The sequence below is a fragment of the Rhamphochromis longiceps genome, linkage group LG5, assembly GCF_057381845.1.
Source record: "Rhamphochromis longiceps isolate RC_006_pf linkage group LG5, R_longiceps_female_GT1.1, whole genome shotgun sequence".
Taxonomy (NCBI): Eukaryota; Metazoa; Chordata; class Actinopteri; order Cichliformes; family Cichlidae; genus Rhamphochromis; species Rhamphochromis longiceps.
The window spans coordinates 41,046,118-41,066,047 of NC_140561.1; the positions used below are offsets into that span (position 1 = coordinate 41,046,118).

At 46.1% G+C, this 19,930-nt stretch overlaps 1 protein-coding gene across 1 annotated transcript in view; it reads right to left on the minus strand.

Annotated features, from left to right (window-relative positions):
* Positions 1-1,828: 1,828 nt before the first annotated feature.
* Positions 1,829-19,930, minus strand: part of dag1 (dystroglycan 1) — a 56,075-nt gene continuing 37,973 nt past the window's right edge. The window contains exons 3-4 of the mRNA XM_085407702.1: positions 5,962-6,423; positions 1,829-5,766 (exon numbers count right to left, since the gene is read on the minus strand). Of these exons, the coding sequence (XP_085263828.1) occupies positions 3,925-5,766; positions 5,962-6,423 (2,304 nt within the window). The 3' untranslated portion in view covers positions 1,829-3,924. The remainder of the gene's footprint in view (positions 5,767-5,961; positions 6,424-19,930) is intronic.

Genomic DNA, 19,930 nt, shown 5'->3' on the forward strand with positions numbered 1-19,930 from the left:
AGGGTGTGCTTTTTGTGATGTAGATGAAATCTGAAAATGATATAAAGGATACATCCTTCAGATCAGAATAGAGTGTTAAGAGAAACCTAAACTATGCACGTAAAAGAAATGAAAATCAGCCCCTTCGCTCGTGAATCTAAAACCAGAAACCAGGGAAAATCACAAGATGTGTTTAGGGAAAGTGACAGTAATGCACATGCTGATCTCAAAGCTGAGGAATGGGCCTTTAAATGCTTTCTGAATGGGTTCATGGTCCCTTCTTGCACGTTTACAGGTTTAGCTTCCTGTGTTTGTGAGCAGAGGGAGCTCGTAGTCTGCGTTTCCTCCTGAAGTCAGTCTGAGCTCCTCGACACGTAAAACTAAGAAGCATCGCGAGGGTGTGCCTCAGACGTTTCAGGTTTTCTGCCCTTCACCGTTTCTGTGTGACATCTGTCACGTCCGGCCATGCTGTGAATTTAATTAAAAGTGTCTCTAATTATAAAACTTGAGCACTGTTGCACTTCTTATCATAAATCCAGCTGCAGCTGAGCTGCAACAAAACTATTTATGACACAAATGAAGTCGCTTTAAATGAAGGTGAGGATGTCTCTCTCTTTTTACCTGCTGCCTCGCCACCTCAGCTCAGGTAGGAGGTGCTAAGACATGAGGAAATGAGACAGGTGTTGTTGCGGCGGGATGACTGACGGTGCTTCTGGAGAGTCGTTTGTGTCGCTGAGCTTGTGAAAGTCGATTAAATTAAAAGCACAACCCGCACAGTTCTGCTGATATGACAGTTCATTACATAAGTAAATGATCTGAATATTGTTGCTTTTCTCTTTAGCGTTACAGCTACAACACTGGACTAAATTCAGTGTGACTTTTTTCAGGGCCTCTGGCAGGAGTCACGGCAGTACCACAGATCAGTACCGTGCACCTGAACACGAAGTATTTCTTTAAATGACCTCCATTTTATAACGTACTGTAAACGTCACACTCTTGTTTCTCCTCCAATCAGAATCAGTATTAATGAGCAGTGTATGACCTATGCCGACGTCTTCAGAGGGGTGTAACTCCAAAGCGTAGAAGGAGAACAGGTGTGAGCACAGTTTTAAAGATGCTTTGCAGCAGGTTGGGATCAGTGAGCAGGTAAAACCAGGGGCACCTTTGTGGCACTTTAGCCCACTAACCTTGTAGTTGCGCTCAGATGAATGTCTAAGGGTTATTTAGGTCCAGATCTTCCCCTTTGTGTAATTTTTACCTGTGTGAAATATCCAAATGGAAAGGCCAGCTTGCTAAGCTTGTTTAGCATGTTGCTAAGATGCAGTCTAACCCGTTTCTGAGACTGTGCTGGGCTACTTGAACTGAAGCCAGTAGCCTTTCACACTTCTTTGCTTGCCCAGTGAGGTCTGAGTCTTCACCTTGACCCCCATCCTCGGGGGCTGTCGTGAAACCTCTTCGCCGTCTCGTTGGTCATCAGAGATACTGCAGCTAAAGAGCCGTCAATTTCACCCTTTTTATGACCATGCTGCTCATTTTAATTCAAAGGTCGAGAGTCTTGTCATATATGCGCACACCGAGCCACCTCACGGGTTGCCTCAATCAAACCCAGATCAATCCCCCGTTAATCTCTGTCATCAGTACGACCCGTTTATCCATTTCAGCATCTACGGACGTCCCGGGAATACATCGATCATCGCTTCCCCTACCTCCAAATTAAACTCTGTCGTGAATTATCGCAGAGGGACAACAGAGCTGGCAAATTGTTTACATCTAATCAATATTCCAAGTAATCAATGCAAATTATCTGTATGCAGCGTGTGGAAAGACAGAGTGAGCTGAGAGACTGTTTTCACAGCGTAGCCTTTTTAATGGGAAGAGCTTTCAAACGGAATTGTCCAACTAGTCATTCAATGGCAGAATAATTTAGTACAAAAAGGACAGCGGTACAACCGTTCCAGTGAGTCCAAAGACCGTAGATGGTTGCCAGGCAGCGAGCTGTCTAGGGAGGTAAAACCTCTTGTGGACTTCAGACGGATTGATTTATCAATTCAAGGCTAAGTGGAGCAGTAGAAAAGTGAGGGTGACCAAAAATCTCATCCATAAACATCAGTCAGGGTGGGAGAAAATATTTTCCCGGCAGAAATGAGTTAAATCAGAATGAAGAAAGGGGTGATTTTGCTTTTGTTTAAGGTACCACTTGGTTTTATTATTACAATGCACACTCCAAAAGCAAAAAATAAAAGCCTTGGCATCTGCACACCCGACAACATCACGACCGTACGAGTCACTCGAGCCTGCGTCGACCCGTTGCTGGGTCGACCGCAGCGTACATTATTATTGCAAAGGGTCACTTTCAGTTGAACTCATCATCAAACAGAAGGACATAAAGAAATAAAAGTTGTGAATACATAAAATATGGATCATTCAATTCTTGAATAGTGGGAAATACACTTTAAATGCAAACACACACACAGAGTAAAATAAAACGTTAAAACATGTGACCCATGACAAAAAAATCAAAGTACATAACTGAACCAATAATTGAACTTCTAAGCTAAGATTTTACAAATCACAGAAGACTAATCTTGAATCATTTTCTCGTTTTAATCATTAATCGATTTGAGGCTGTATCAAAAACTCTTGTAAAAAGAAAATTAAAACGTGATCTTATTGTTTCGGTGACTAATCGCATCCGCGTCTCTGCCTCCGTCGTCTCCTCCGTGAAATCTAGAATGGGATTATCTGTACAGTCCCGCGTGGCGTTCCCCATCCGAGTGGAGAGAAGAACTGCCTCGTTACATAAAAAAATAATTCTCCCTGGTCCAAAATAAATTGCAGGGTTGTTCTTCCTGTTAGTATACAACGTGGAGGTGTGTACAAAAGGGCAAGAGTTGTGTTGCTACATTTAATAATTGATCTCCAAATCTCGTCAACCTGTCAACTAAATTTCTTTGTTGCTTCCATCTGATTGAGTCTGTCGGCTGTACTGAAGGGAGGAAGGTTCATGTTTGAATTGTGATATTAGTGTTTCATATATATAAACAAACAGGAATACAAAGCTCCTGCAGGTTATTTTAGTGAGGCAGTCCCTTTCTTCCACATTTCTTCGACCTCCAAAAAAATATAACAATCTATCATAACGTCTTCCAGATATACAGTGAAACCCAAAACCAATGAAACAAAAATTATTCTTCTTCTCTAAATCTTTTTAGGCTACCTTGTTATTCTCATCTTTACTACACATTGTGAATAAGGATAAAAACAGACAACTAGTGTTAAAAGGCAAACCGTATTGAATCTGAATAAACACGCCCGCTCATTCAAACACACACTCACGCACACACTTCGGCCTCCTATTGTCTTGTGTCGTCTGCAGGGCTGAATTGAGATCCTCGCGATAGCTTTTCTCATATTCGAAGGATCTGTCTCCCTTTATTAAAAATGCGAGCTGTCGCCTGCAGCGGTCTGATGACAGGACGCCGTCTTCTCGCATTATTTAAAAGCCAGGCAGAAGAAGAGTTAGGCAAACACTTCAGTCCAGAGGAAAAAGAAAAAAGAATCTTGGGCTAAAAAGGTGAAAAATAATCCAGTATCCAAACTCGGGAGAAAAGAAAATGCTGGGATGGGAGCGCACGTCTCCCAGTTGTTGCTTCAGACCAGCTGGTCGAACCAAAGCCAGTGTGATGAGAATTTGCTCGTCTTAGGCCACTGTAGTAGGTGGGCTACCACGAAAACAGTAGTCCCTCCCTGTGCACTGTAAAGCCCACCCAAATCATTGCGCCCCGACCCATCCCAAACCAAAGTCGCTTGAAGCCTTTTTGTACTATAGCACCTCTTGTCATCACTCCCTGCAAATGTCCAGACAGACGAACACCAGAAAGGAAACTGTCAGAGTTCCTCAGGCATCCTCACCCTCCGCCCTATCAGGGGAGGGTTAATCAAGTCTTAGGGCGGCACATAAGGAGGTGGAGATCTGTAGGGAGTTATGTTCTTCGGACGGGAGCCCTTGCCCTCCATAGGAGTGGTGAAGGGAGGAGGCGGTTGGTAGGGAGGCGCGTTGGGGTCGTCATCTTGCAGAGCCGTGTACTCCCCCAGCAGCTCCTGATTTAGGGGAGTGGTTTCTGGCGTGGCCATGTTGGGGTATTCAGGGGGTGGAAGTGGGGGCTTCTCTTCCTGGAGAATCAAGGGCATACTGGAGGATGGAGGTGGCTTGGAATCATCAAGTTCATCTGCAAAGATAATCGGCACACCTTTCTTAATGAAGGTGGCCTGGTCCTCGATGGTAAGCTTGCCCTTTCGTTTCTTTCTATAGCAGATCATTGCAATAATTCCTGCTATTAGCAATATTGCTGCCACCACCACAGCAGGAATGACCGTGTGGAGATAGACGTCATCTGCGCTATCCTTGCTTGATCCCACAGCTGGAGTGACAGCTGGAGGTTCTGGGATATCGATGTCTCCTGGTGGGATGAAGGAATACATTCGGCAGCTTGCCCTCCCCTTCACCTTGACGTCCAGTGGTTTGAATTCGGGGTCCATTATGTGCTTGAAGCTCTGTGAGGGTCTTCCGTCAGAATTGGCCAGCGTCCTGCTCATGACTAAGATCTGCTCCTTTGGACATGGATGCTGAGGCAGGCTGGTGTTCGTCCACTCCACCACAATGGACCCTTTGGTGATGTTCCTTAGACTCACCGTGCTGCTGTTGCGGTCCCCGAGGACATATGCCAGCTTTTTAACCAGGAGGATCTTCCTGTGGATGTTGTTCGTTACAGACCGTGGCTCACCCTCAAATCGTGCCGTAAATATAACGGGCGTTTTGTCATTGGTTGGCCAGCGGTTTACGCGTACCTCAAAAGCATCAATTGCATTGAGGTCACCTTTGTCAGCTGCCTGCATGAAGTATTCATGTTTTCCCACATGCTGGACATCAGGCAGTCCATACAGGAGTTGGCTGGTCGTGTTGAACTGGATCCAGGAGTCCTCTGGAACTATTTCATTATGGTTTTGTCGAAGGGTTAATCGCAGCTTATCTGTCGTTCCATCCTCTTTGTCAAAGAATGTATCAGATGGGATCTTGACTTCGAAATAAGTGCCGACCAATGCATTGACCTGGTCGATGGGGTTCCTTAACTCGGGCTTTTCGTTGAATGCATCTGGAACAGTGCGTGATGTGGTGGTCATAGGAGACTTTGTTGTGGGGGTCTTTGGCGTTCTGAATGCTGGTGTGGTTGTCTTCTGCTTCCTTCCTGGTTTCCTGGTAGGTTTTCTGGTGGATGTGGGTGTGGAGGCTGTGGCTGGTGTGGCGGTGGGTTGTACGTAGGTAGGCCTGGTCATGCTCGGCTGGATAGCAATGCTGCTGGTGGACTCCATGACCTTCGTTGGCTGGGAAGGTCCCGTAGTCGGAGTGTGAGCAATAGGGTCACGTACTCTAAAAGTAGGCTTTCCCGGAAGCGGGACGGGACCTCTCACGGGAGGGGCAGAGCTTTCAGTCGGTGCAGCAATAGAGGGAGAGGAGAGGGTTGGGATAATTCGCACTGGTGGCTCCACTGCAGTTGTTGGAGGAGGCACAACCAGAATAGGCGTCGGAGTGTTGTTTAGTTGTCGTCTCACTCGTTTGGGGACATGAGGTTTCTTGTTAGCGATGTGCCAGCCCACCACGGGGTAACCCAGCTTGGCTGACATTGTGCCTTCCTTTGCAGGACCCTGGACGCTGTTGATATCTGGGACTGTGCTCTGGTCCAGCGAGCAGCCGAGCTTCCAGGACAACAGAGCGCCGTTCTCCACCACCTGGAGAGACATCAGAAATGTTGATTAGATGTTTACCAGTTCAACCCATTGGTGACTATTAGAATTATTTATAAGTAGCTGCACAAGGTAACTAATTTTGTTCTATAAGAAGCCCTTCAAATTGACACAAACTGCTCAGTTCAGAAAAGAGCTTTGAGGGGTACTGCTAGTAGAGTGAAATGACTATTCACTCACCTTTTTGGCATTCCCAGGTCCAGCCATAAACGCAGACATGTCAAACAGCCTGTTGTTGACCACAGGGAGCATCTTCATGTACTGAAGCCCAACACCAGAGAAGCTCCTCATGTTATCCAGAAGCTCTACCCTCTGCTCTGAGCTCATCTTTGTCAAATCAGCATCCAGGATCACCGTCAGCACTGTGACCGGTTCCTCGTTCCCACACATGAACTGTTGGACGTCATTTTCAGTGGACGCCTGGTTAGACGTCAGCTGAGCTGAATCTGAATCCAGGCAATCTTCAGGGTGCACTGCGATGGAAAATACCTCTGAAGAAGACGAGGATTTAGTGTGGTTGGAGATGGACACGGTGATGTAGTGAACACCTTTATCCTCTTCCAAAGGTAGACCTTGCAAGATTCTGCTGCTGGCATCCCAGTGCAGCCATTCTGGGAGCGAGTCCTTACCCATCTCTGTAATCTGGAAGACAGAAGAGGGGGGAAAAAAAAGAGCCAGATAATTATATATATTAGCTAGCTTAACGGTTTTAGCATGTAGCTACAAAATATCCAAAAAACTGGGTTGGAAGGGGAGTTGGAGATGTACTATGATGTGGTTTGGTTTAGGCCAGGGGTGGGCAACATTTTAGATGTGTCCTTGATCCAACACAGCTGATTTAAATGGCTAAAAGTTCTCCAGAGGCCTGGTAATGAACTAATGATTTGATTCAAGTGTGTTGACCCAGGGTGAGATCTAAAACCTGCAGACCCTCGAGCCCTGGAGTTGGACACCCCAGGTTTAGGCTCTAATCAAACATGATTTCTGGTCAGCTTTGACAGTAGTCTAACAGTATCAGAAGACAGGTATGAAAGTTTTGGGACCTCTCTACTTCAATTTTGCAACGAACCCGATGTAAACGTAGCTTCTTTGTGTAAATCTGAAACGGCCCCTCGGTGCTCGTGCCGCTAGCAGTCAACCACAAATGTCGATGCTCAAATATAAATCATAGTTTGTCATCAGCGTCTGCATTAACATAACCCCTACGTCAACCATAAATCCAGTTTAAGCCTTCCTCCTTCAGCGCATATGGACACACTCAACAGAATTGTAATTTAAACCCGACTAAAATTAAAATAACTCGGCCAATTACACGGCTGGGGACGCCCACATGGCAGGAGGCTGATGGAGAGAAATGGATCGCAGGGGACTGACAATGCATCCGTGCACATAAATTCAAAAACAAGAGCGAATGCATCCTGCGCCGCCTCCCCGCCCCCGACCCTCCACCAGCCCCTACAAGTTAATTCTGCGGCTAATAAATCCTGGTTGATAAATTATGTAGAGGCAACGCTCCCTAGACACATCATTAATGCTCTAACCAGCACACAGGCGTCGCCGGGGGAAAACACACACAAACACACAAACACACACAGCCATGCAAACAGTCGAACACACACACAGAAGCCTATTTTCCATGAGAGGTGCAGCGCATGTGGCCACCTCAACAAAAATCAAAAGCATGCCAGCAGCTGGACTTCTACCAGTTACCCCCTCGTGGACAACAAGTCTCCTAAATACCCCCCTTCACGCCCCCTGCTGGATAAGCGCCCTCAAGCCTTCTCTGGCAAACTCTTGGATCTCGTCCTTTTTTCCAGAAGCAGAGCAAACAGCAAAGGGACATAGTGGAAATAAGTTGTTCCAGTCATTTTATTTATATCTTCCTGCCTTTTCTTTGTTGCCTCGCCTGCTTTTCTCATCCTCAGTTTCCCGTCAACTTCACTCTACTTCCCTTTCTTTCTGCATCGCCATGCTCTCCTCTTTAGTCCCGCCTTCCTTTTCCTTCTGTCATTTCAAAGTGTCACGATTAAAATCTGATGCTCCTTTTCCCCGCCGCCAGATAAAAGCTCATTTCTGGATGTCACGATTCAGCTCGAAAATTATTACTGCAGGAAAACAAATTATAGATACAGTTCTGTCCACATAATTATAGATTACAGAAAAGCAGACAGGGCCCATTATAACCGACACTTGAGCTTCATAACATAGGCTGTTTGAAACCAGCAGCCTTCTGCGATGCTGCGCGGCGAGCAGCAGAGACGGCAAAAATATCAGAACGGGTCAACGGCTGGAAATCAAGAAACAAAAATCTTCAGCTTCCTCGGCTGATTGAGTTTGTCACAAAGTGTTCTCCAAAGACAGAACTTCAAACCAAACGCCTTCTGACACGGCGCTGCAAATTAAATCACAAAGAGACGACGAAGGACAGGCGAACTGTCGGGCAGCGATCTCCTCCAACTCGTCTCTAATTGTTCGGTAAATTGCTTAATTTGTGTCCGAATAGCAGAAGGATGATCGCTTACTTAAGAGTTGCTAATTAAATATGAGTGTGAGGAAAAAACACGGGTGATCATTTCACTTATCGAGGCCTATATCAGGAAAAACTCACTGCTGTGCTGTGTTAGTACCGTACCGGAGCCCCAGTAACACCAAACTGGGCCCCAGGTCCAGACAAACACAAAGGAACCGTTGCACCCCAATAAACATATCACCCTTTATACAGACATTCAAACAAATAATATTCAGTAAACCTAATTTTAGTAATTACTATATTTTTATGATCTCATTTCTTATTCTGCAGGGATGTAACTCCCTGGTGGGCTGTGAAGGTACTGCAGGTTAAAAAAAACTATTCAAAATCCTTAATTCTTATAAAGGTAAAAAAATGACAAAAGTTAAAAATTTATATGACTTATTCCCTGAGGATTAAGCATAAAATCAAATTATAATCTTTGGTTTAATTCTTATATCAGGCAGTAGGACAGCATCCATTGGGACTCGTTCGTCTATTAAAATCTTCCTTTGGACTTCAGTTTTCAATTTTGAAAAGAAGTTAAAAGACTGAAGCACGAATGTGAAGTTTAAAAATGATTTATTCTTCATTTTGGGGGTGCGTTTGATCCCAAATTCACTGAAGAGACTTTAATTTGAAAAGTAAAGCTGCTGATGAATCAAATTCAAGAAATGAATGAAAGGAAACACAAAGGGAACAGTTCATTTTCCTCTCGTGTGATGATCAGAGCTGTGATTACAGGTTCGGGTCGGCTGCAGAACATTTTCATTCTTCACATGATCCCAACAAGTGTTAAGATATTAGCAAATAAAAATGGAGCGATTCACTGATTCGGCTGAGATGTGAATTGGACTTGTGTGTAGCTTTTTCTGGCAGTTTCCTGTTATTTTTGGACATTTCACAATTAAAAGGCGCTCGAGTAAATTCATCTCCACTTTAGTTTATTGTGGATCTCAGTTCTGAGGACTTCTCTTCCTATATGCATTTTTATATGCAGGAAAAATCCTGGTGAAATATAAAAAGCTCCTGCTGCTTGCTACCAGGCATCCACCACAGGGTGAAGACATGTCGGGAGAACGTGACGAGAGTGGAGCAGAAAATAAAAGATGACAATGAGAGGTGGTGCTGAATGATAAGCTGCAGGCCAGCTGTTCCCGTTAGCTGTGTGGATACAAACGGCAGATGAAGCTAGTCAAACCTGATGTTTTTTTTACTAAAAAACCCCAAAAACCCATCTTCCTGACCCGACTGACACTAAAACGGCAGCGGCACAGGCCCGACTCCAGCTGTGATTGGGTAAGCACATCCCCTCCACAGCACATTCCCCAAAGCTGCTCTCCGAGGCAGCGTTCCTGGCTCGGCGTACGTTAAAACAGAACACAACAGCACCTTTTTAACTCCTGCATGAACCCAGCAGAGAGCGTGGAGTTTCCCGCTTCCCTAAAAGAACATGAAAAATACATCAAATCCTCTCAAAATGTCAAGAAAAATATTTCACATCTTTTCCCGGCACAAGTCTGCGGCGCAGAGGAGTTTGATGTTTGGCCCTAAAGGTTATCGTGCGCTCTCACGGGCTACTCTGGCTTCCCTTCTTCCTCCCATTTAGCACGCACCTCTGGCGAGGTTACAGCCCAAGCTCCTCTGAACCAGCCGGGAAACTTTGGGAGGATTGGTCTGCAGAGGAGAATGGAGGGCGCTAAACCGCTTTGTGGGACATTATTAAAGGTGAAGGCGAGGGATGTACGGACGTACCGAAGCAGCGAGCAGGATGAGAACCTTTCAGAGCTTCGGTTAAATGCTCGAGGACTTTACAGCAGAGAGTTCCTTTGCATCCAAAAAGACTTAATGCTTAATGATGACGTTGGTGCTTTATGGCCGATTCAAAGACCGAATCACTGACATGCAGACAGAGGTGTGGATGCCCCCCCACCCCCCCACTTAAAAGACTTAATTAAAGCCAAATACGTGATAATCTCAAAGTTGGGACTTGTTTCATCGTCTTTGAAACAAGTCCCAACTTTGTGGCTGACACATGCGTCAGCCACAAAGCCACCATGACTATCAGCTGCAACAAACTAGGCAGAAAATGTATTTGAAGTCTGTGTGAGCGACAGCCATGAAACACGAGGAGACGTTATCGCATATCAGCAGCATCATCCTCGTTTTCCTGCGCGTCGCCGGGCTCGCTCGCTCTGCAGGCTCAGCTTCCTCATTCAGAGACGCAGCCTGGACAAAAAGTCAGAGACGGATCGCAGAGTATTCGCAGTGTGTCTGACGTGCAGAGGGCATGAGCTTTATTTTGAAACACCCCCTCTGACCTCTGGCACGTAGGCGTGGACACTAGCAGGCTCTTTAACGAAGCACTTCTAGTTCGAGCCCAGTGTTTGAGTTTTCATTCCATTAAAGTCATTTTTAAATGAAATGAAATTGAATATATTTTATAGAATTATATTTTTAATGTTGGCCGTGTTATATTATTTATGTTCTATGACCTACATTAGCTGTTGTAAACGGGCCGCAGCGTCTCTGCCTGAGAGTAAACAAAGGTTTTCATGTCCTCTCTGACCAAAAGGACCCTCGTTGATAGCATCACAGTCGCTACGCTACAGGAGCAGCGCTTTTATAGACCGTCCCACCCGGTTCTGGCTTGTGAAGGTGTGGCCTGCATTAGCCACGCCCTGGATTTGGACACAGGTAACACGTGTTAACAATCACAGGTGGTGTGACACATAATTAACTTCACTTCTGTCCTCACTCTCTTCACACCCGGCGCTCTAATGACCTGATAATATGGCACATAGATACACCGCCTTTATGAAACACTGGACAGACACACACACACACACACACACACACACACACACACACACACTTTTGTTACCTCGAGAAAAATGCAATCACAGAGCTCTTTCAAAGAAGTCCAAGAGTGGGAGCGAGCGCGAGGCAGATAGACTGAGATAGTGACAAAGACAGGAAGCAGGAATGAGTGAGAGAAAGAAAACGAGAGGTCAAGCAAGAATAATGAGAGAGAAAATGAGGGAGAGATCTCCTAAACATGGACATATTACGAGGAGGCGTCGAGTCTCGCAGCAGAAAGAAAGCAGCTCATTGTCGCAGCGAGAGGCGAACGCCGAGAAAGGAGTCCATTGTTACGGCGGACCTGGTGACAGCTCCACAGATAAGCCTCATATTTGGGAGGAGGACGAGAATGAGGAGGTGCAGCGGGAGCACAGTGATGCGATATGATGACTTGGGGCGAAATGAACCTCAGAGTGAGATGAAGGAGGACAGAGGGAGCGTGAAGGGAGGAAGAGAAGGAGGAATGATGGGGGGAGCAGAGGAGTGTAAGGAAATGCAAAGAGGGGAGAAGTAGAGCGAGGTGAGAGGCTCAGCGTGGGGCGAGTGAGAAAGGTTGCATTCAGAGAGCAGGCGGGTGGGGGGGTTGCAGGAAACCTGCAGAGGGAGAGAGGGCAAGATGGGAATGGCTGCCTGGCACAGTCGAAGGTTTCCAGTGGAAAATATGAAGACGGACGGACGAGCTATTGGGGGGGGGCTTCAGCTGGCCAACAGGCAGGCGGATGTTTATGGGGGGAAATCCATCTTAGAGCCTATTTTCTGCTGTTAAAAATTCGAGGCCCCGTCCACAGCAGGCACACTCACACTCTCGCGGTGCAGTCAAGGAATTGGAAATATATGAGCAGCGAGGGCCGCGAGCTGTCCAACTCCCAAATGTCAGCTTGATCGCAAAAAACAACCAAGTTTTTAAAATGGAAAAGTTCTGAGATCGGAAAATGGGTTTAAAGGCAGTTCGATACGAACGCCGCTCTCCAAATTCACTATGGAGAACACTCAAGCCATTTTCACACAGGTCACTGTGGACTTTTTCCCCACAGTCGTCCTTCTGTCATGCGGCACAGGAAACACATTCTGCACTCCTGGAAATACTGTTTGTTATAGGTGACGGGGTCTGACGAGGCACCGCTCAGGAGCCACACGGGACTGAGCCAGGCTGAGCGCAGCATCTGCACAGCACCTCTGTCTGACACCTCAAAGGCTTCGGCCTCTACAGCAGCACGGCAGTAAAGACGTCCAACAACAGGAGGTCATCCTGGGAGCGAGGACTGAACCCTGGACTTTTACCCCGGAGGCAACAGCTTTGTATTTGGGACCGTTTACTTTAACTGGAATGACTCTAACACAGCTTCATACAACATGCCTCGTTCACCCATTCATACAAGCACTTGCATCTGTGCTCAAGTCCTTTCTATCCACCAATGACACGCATTCATACTCTGATGGATGCAACTTGGTGTTAGTAATATTGTCCAAGGACATTCGACATGTAGATGGGAGCAGCCGTGGATCAAACCACCAACCTGCTCTACCTCTGTGACTTATGCCGGGCAGTATTTTAGCAATAATTTGGTTTCCTGGAACCGTTTATTAAGTGTCAAGTCTGAGCCTCAGTTAAGCTTAGAACACCATCATCTTTGGCGTTTTTCATCAATGGAACTGCTTCTTCCTGGTAAAAGGAAGTTTTTCCTTCCCACTTTCGCCAAGTGCTTGATTGTAGGAGTTTTCCCTGTATGATTGTAGGATCCTTACCTTACAATAAACAGCGCCATGAGGCAACAGTTCTCGTGTTTTGTTGTTAGTTTTATATTTTACAATAAAGGCTATCTATATTCTATTATTATATTCTATATTATTATATTATATTCTATATTCTAGTAGAAATAACCGAACTGAACTGATACCACCCTTTGTTCTGATTTTCTAAGCGCTCATTCACGGGACTGTTACCTGCACAAACATGTGATCAGTACTGCAGTTCCTGCTGGCGAATTCGGACGAACAATGAAAATCATACAGAACACACACGTGGAAAAAACACAGATTTACACACAGCTACAGAGGTAAGTTAGACACAGTGCTGGTTTGTAATCTGCTGAAAGCTTTAAGGTATCAAACAAGATTTTCCATTCTCAGTATAACTAAAAAGAGAAGTGTTAATGTCGGCATTTCTCCAATAACAGCTGCAATATGCAATTATTATAAATTATATATACCTGCATTATAAACCAAAATTGAATTAATACATCCTCAAATATGAAAATATACACCCAGAACTCTGCATGTTTGTGGAAGGTGGGTTTACTTCATGGTCATAAAGTCAAACAGGGGTGTAGATTCCCACAGATGAAACACGTTCCAGGAAAAATATACTCTTCCTATTAACAGGCTCTATTTCAGGATCAATGTGGGATCCACAGGAATCAGCGGCATCAGGAAGACATTATGGGCTGTGGGAGTTTAAGAAGTCATTAAAATGTTTGCGACTGCTGCGCACAAGTTTGCAGTTACACGCACACGTGTGTGCACGTCACACACACTCATAACCACACACACGCGCCTATTATAAAGTCGTTAAAGTATGACGATGAAGCGGCTCTGGGCTACAAAACCTGTGCTGAAGTATGCGCTCTTTATATCACACACACACACACACACACACACACACACACACACACTGTGGAAAACCCGGCCGCCAAGGCCTGCGGCACGCTCACAAAGCTCTCCTCCTGTGTCTCTCTATCCCTCTCTCTCCGTTTTCTTGCCGTTACAATAACGAGCCAACAGAAGCCGGCCATTGTGGGACTCCAGCTGTGTGGGTGAGAGATTCAAAGGGAGGGAAGAGAAAGATGTGCGTGCATCAGCCGCTCCTGCAGGAGGAGAAAAGACGAGTGTGTGAAGCGGCCGAGAAAAAAGGTTGCAGGAGAGTGTGTGTCGTGTTATGACAAGGACGAGTGGAAGGCGAGCGAGGAGCCGAGCGCACAGCTTGCGGCCTTTGCAGAGACCGTCCGAGGAGCAGGCTCGACTTAGCAAACACGACGGAGCCGAGCTTCCTACCGCGCTACGCCGGACGCGCGAACGAGGAAAATGAAACCGTGTAAACAAAGCCAGCTGAGACAGATGTGTGTGTGAGAGCAGAGAAGCTGAGCTGGAAGGGCAAAGAAAATGAAATACTGCGTGCACACACACACACGCTGCATATAATGTGCATGCACGTGTACTGTGTGCTAAAAACAATAAACGTGTGTGTTTGTTATCTTGTCTCAGCGTGTGGCTCGGTTTTCGCAGACTCTCACTTTCAGCTCTGACTAATGCTGCAGCCCCACCACACCACAATTACTCACCACACACACACACACACACACACACACACACACACACACACACACACACACACACACACACACACACACACACACACACACACACACACTATCCTCAGCAGTAGAAAATGTTCCACTATCTCTTTACTCTCAGCCTCACGAGGAAGGCAGAGCACAGGAGTACACACACACCTACACACACACCCACATCTTCATCTTCCTCTGCAGCGCTCGAACACAAATACCTCAGAATAGAGACTGGCCTAAATATCTGTCAGCCGATGAAACAGATCTGCTCTCCAAAGCCGTCCTCTAAAATGACATGGTACCTCCGTCTCCACAATTCTCTCCATCTTCCATCTTTGTCTCTTAAATTTATTTTCTCCCTGTTATCTTTCCTGGAACCTCACCTTTCCTCACCTTGCATCTTGTAAACTCTTCCCATTCATTACTGAACTCGAGCAGTCTTATTCTGTTTACTGATGACACAAAGTTATTCCATTTTTCACTGAAAAAAGTTGCCAAACACAAAGCAAACACCTGGGGTGGAGGTGGGTTGCAAAGTGGCTTGCAGGAGCACGCTGAAGCGGCTTAAATGGCGTGTCCTGCGTCAGCCGCAGATGACCACATGGCCTTGGTCACATTTGCTGAACGTGTACGCTCATCTCGCCGTTGAATTATGTCAGCGGCTGGGATTTAAGGCATCAGCTGGAAAAATATGTCTAAAAAATGACATAAAATCTCAAAAAGTAGCAAAAGAGAAAACGGTGCTCACAGCATTACAGTCCTGAGTGAGCCGAGCGAGAGACTCAGCAGTGATTCACAGTAAAGAGTAAACTAAAGACAGCGCTGTGGGCCAAATAAGAACGCTGTTAAATCCTTTGTGACACGGCTACAATGGAGGGAAAAAAATGGACAATTAAGCACACGTCACACAAAGTTACGCTCCCATCATTTCTTCTGAGATGTGAATAAAAGGAGCTCAACCACAATTCGATTTGCTCTTCTGTTTGACGGACTCAGTTTCCCACCGGCCGTCTTCATCGGGAGACCTGACAGAGCGAGCGCGTCCTTAAAGACGACGGACTCGGCCGAGGCCTCGCTTGTCCCCAGGTCAGCAATTACGCCCTTTTTCTTTGCTGAATAAAACATTAGCCCTCTATATCCGGCTAACGAGCTTTAGTGCCGACACCAGCCATTAAATTTGAAACGCGGTGCTCGGGGATAATGAGAGACACTGTATAGAGCGTCCTTCTTTTGAAGCGGCGGTGACGCTGAATGCTGCAGCCTGAAGAGGAGACAGAAATAAGATCGGTTTGAGATGAGAGGAACGACACGGACGGCCTCCTTCCAAGTCGAGATTTCAGCCTGTTTATATTAACACCGTTGGAAGAGCGAGACCGAACAGAGCACACCGGGGTACTTGGGTACTGAAATCTAAGGCCATGTTTTTCTGGGGTATTTGTAGCCTTAACGATTGGCTGCCAAGTGTTTTCTGTGTGAGTGTGGAAAAAAAGTTGGCGTTCATCCTCCAGCTTCACTGTGCTAATGTTATGCTAACATAGCTGTGTCACTAGCAATCACGTAGCACAACATTATATACCAGCTAGCCCAACTTCAGTAACCCTAAAAACATCACTGCTGTTTAGTTTTCTGTCTTCATTTATGTTGGAAGTGGTAGCAGAGCTGTACGTTTGAATTAGTTTCAAAAATCTCTCAGTCAGAACATGCTATGAAATGTTTAGGTGGAAACTAGCGAGCAGATATTTTAGGCCATATCGCCCAGCCCTACGGTGCGCCTTAAAAAATATGATAACTTCTACCTTCTTTAGCTTTAACTTTTTGTGCGATGGTTAGCATCTTCCTACCGCAGATGCCTTTCATGGTACAAAACGTTTCGTTGACATTGTTGTTTGTTGGCGAGAAAACTTACAAACATACAGTGCAGCACTTCAGAGTCACACTGCTAGCATCGAAGATTTATGTAAATTTGACAAGCTGAACGCATTCTGGACTGTACACACAGCACGAGATCGATTGACAATGAGAAAAAAAAGCGTGCAAAATTGCACCAAAAAAATCAGCGAAACAGCGAGGCCGTGAAAGGTGAACCGCGTTATAGCGAGGGACCACTGTAATATATGCACAGCCACCCATTGGTCAGTGACGTCTGGCGTTTGTTTCCAAATTGACCTTGATGTTGTTAAATGAGACATATTTCTACACCCTGCTCTAACATCCTGTACGGCTAAAGTACAGAGACAACTGTCTCTTATAGTCTTATGTGTAAATATGCTGGATATTTTTAATGGACTTTATACATTTCAGATTTAGATGTACTGATTTTTTTTACATTGTCAGTCTGACGGCCAGTAAATCCATTATGTTTGTCAGGTGCACTGACTGGTGTCAAGTGGCTTTTCTGTTCTATTCTATTGTATTCTATTAAAAGGAATAGTACACCGATTGGTTCTCTCTCACTGTGGATGGTTTGGGTTTAAACCTCAGGCCCAGCAGATCTGGTCTTCTAATCTAATTTGCGCTATTATTTCTTTTTTTCGGCAAAGCAGCCAAACCACAAAAGCCGACAGAGCCTGCATGTTGTGGAGGAAGCTGCCTGCTGACAGTGAATATGGGAGTGATTTCAGCTGATTGAAAAGGCTGATAGCGTGTCACGAGGACTCTCTCCTGATTGGGTTGCAGGCACCTCAGTGAGACTCTGCCCAACATTCGGGCCGATGCCGTACTTTTCGAACTTTGTGCACACAGTGAAGCATCACTACTGCTTTGACTTATTAAGGCAGTCAACACACAATCTAAGACCGCAGCGTCTAAAAATAAACTGCCACTGTAACTTTCACACACCAAATATGGCTCGGCTCACCGAGCCTGGCAAACCAATGAAAGCAGCCCACCACGCTCCAGCTCCACTCCCCCTTTGGGCGACAACCAAGCATGCAGGAGGATCCCGGCCAGTCCAGAAGCCGTGGTTGCCTGGCTACAGAGGCACACACCAAAACAACGTCGCCGGGAGGCATTTTTTCAGCAGCACGAGCAGTATTTACTTTCAGAAACGAAACCACTGAAATGAGCTCCATCTTTCTCTGCCGTGCTTTTCTTTGGGAGGTTAGGGAGTCAAACGGTGGCTGTTTGGCAGTAATTATATGTGCTAAAGGTCAAAGGGAAATCACGCCCTGAAACCCAACACTGACATGAAGGCATCAATGTGAGTAGCAGAGAAGCAGCTTGACACTATGAGCAGGAGAGTCCCAGAATGTGAAGCGCACAAACCCTCATTTTAAACTGAGAGCCATCAAATTGTGAATGAATTTGTGGGAGCATATAATTTGGAACATATGAATCAAGAAGCCTCGCCTGCTGTATGTTTAATTACATAGCAACATGGCCACCGCCGTCCCGGTGCCAGTAAACCCATCGCACCGTGCTAGCTTACAGCTAGGGTGACTCATATGTTCTGGTGTGTTTTTATCTTTGGGTCGCCTCCTCCCTCCTGCTCTCTTAATACCAGTTTTCCACTGCTATCCTGCCAGCTAACAGCTCCGGAGCTACAGGGGCTCACAATGTAAGCCTGTCTGTAAAAAAAGACTGCAGGACAAGCAGAGAGGCCCGCGACAAAGAGTGACAATGCTGCCATTATCAGAGGAGAGCCTCGAGAGCCAGAATGAAAAGTTTTTGTGAGTAAAGAGACGTGGAAGCAAATGGAAAGAAGGGGAAATAACAGAATGACGGCTGCGGTTTTAAAACCCATCGAAAAGAAAATGCAGAGGGAGTCTGGCAAAAAAGGAGAAAATTACAGAGAAGGGAAAGAAAGAAAAATAATTTTTGCTCGTGCTTGTGTTGCAAGATAATCTGCAGTAGCTGAAATGGGAGACAGATTGCTGATGTGGAAGAAAAAAGATGAAGCACCGAAAAGAAAGGGAGTTCCCTTCAGTCGTGGGCAGAGAGCGGTGGAAATTTAACAAGAAAAAGAGACGGCGAATGATTGGGGGGGGGGGGGGGGGCAGGAGGATGAGATCTAATTGAGAGGAGGGAAAAGGATACAGCGGGGAGGAGAAGAGAAAGTTAGTTTTCCCACCAAAATGCCCCCGAGGGAGCCGCCGTTAACAACAACAAGCCACTGTCTCCGTTCATCAGGAGGGGAGTGATCCAAACAGCGAGTCGATGTGTTCTGACAACCGCACGCACGCAGCCGCTTCCTCCCTGCGTGCAAACACACAGCAACACGCAGCCGCAAATATGCATGCATCTACAAGTGTGCGGCCACTTATTCTGCTGTATGTGTGCAGGAAACTTGAAGATTTGGCTGTTTAGATTTGGATCCACTAGTCCGTGTCATCGGGAAGAAGCGCACCCGACTCAAATTCAGCCTACAGCAGCACGGCGAGCCCAAGGAAGCGCCAAGAAGATGACGAGACAGGCCTAAAGAATCCCAGCTTTAACCTCCTTGGAGCTGGCGTACACATATGTGGACGTCACATTTTGGGTTATTTAGACCAAAATACTCAATTTTGCTCTATAAAGGGCCTGAATCCACTTACGAGGACGTTATACTGCTACTGTTCTATCGAAATTTTAAATGAATATCCTCATATGTGGCAGCACGGTGGTACGGTGGTTAGCACTGTTGCCGCACAGCAAGAAGGTCCCGAGTTCAATACCACCATCAGGCCGGGGTCTTTCTGTGTGGAGTTTGCACAGACATGCAGACATGCAGCTTGTGGGGATAGGTTAATTGATTAATTCAAATTGCCCACAGGTGTGAATGCGGGAGTGAACGTGAGTGCGAATGGTTGTCTGTCCCTGTGTGTTAGCCCTGCTACAGACTGGCGACCTGTCCAGGGTGTACTCCGCCTCTCGCCCTATGACAGCTGGGATAGGCTCCAGCACCCCCCGCAACCCTGAAGAGGATAAGCGGAAGCGAATGGATGGATGGATGAAAAAATATCTGGTAATTCTTCGTTTTTATATTCATCAATCACCCCAAACATCAAAGAGAAATTAAAAATGCATGCCGTGGAAGAGTTCCGGTTTTAGGAAGTTAACATCACTGCCTAAAATGGTGCTAAGAGGTCTACATTATCCTAACAGAGCACTTGGCTCTCGCTCTGCAGGCCTACTTGTTGTTCCTAGAGTATTTAAAAGTAGAATGGGAGGCAGAGCCTTCAGTTTTCAGGCCCCTCTTCTGTGGAACCAGCTTCCAGTTTGGATTCAGGAGACAGACACTATCTCTACTTTCAAGATTAGGCTTCAAACTTTTGATAAAGGGCTGATCAGGTGATGCTGAATCAGCCACTGGCAACAAAAGACTCCCCCAAATCTTCCCACCGTTGCCAACTAACGGGATCTTTTCGGACACCAGCTCCACGCGGTAACAGCCGCTCCCTACAGTCTGCCAGCAGAGAACCATGTTGAGCCCATAACTGTGTCGTCTGTTGGAAAC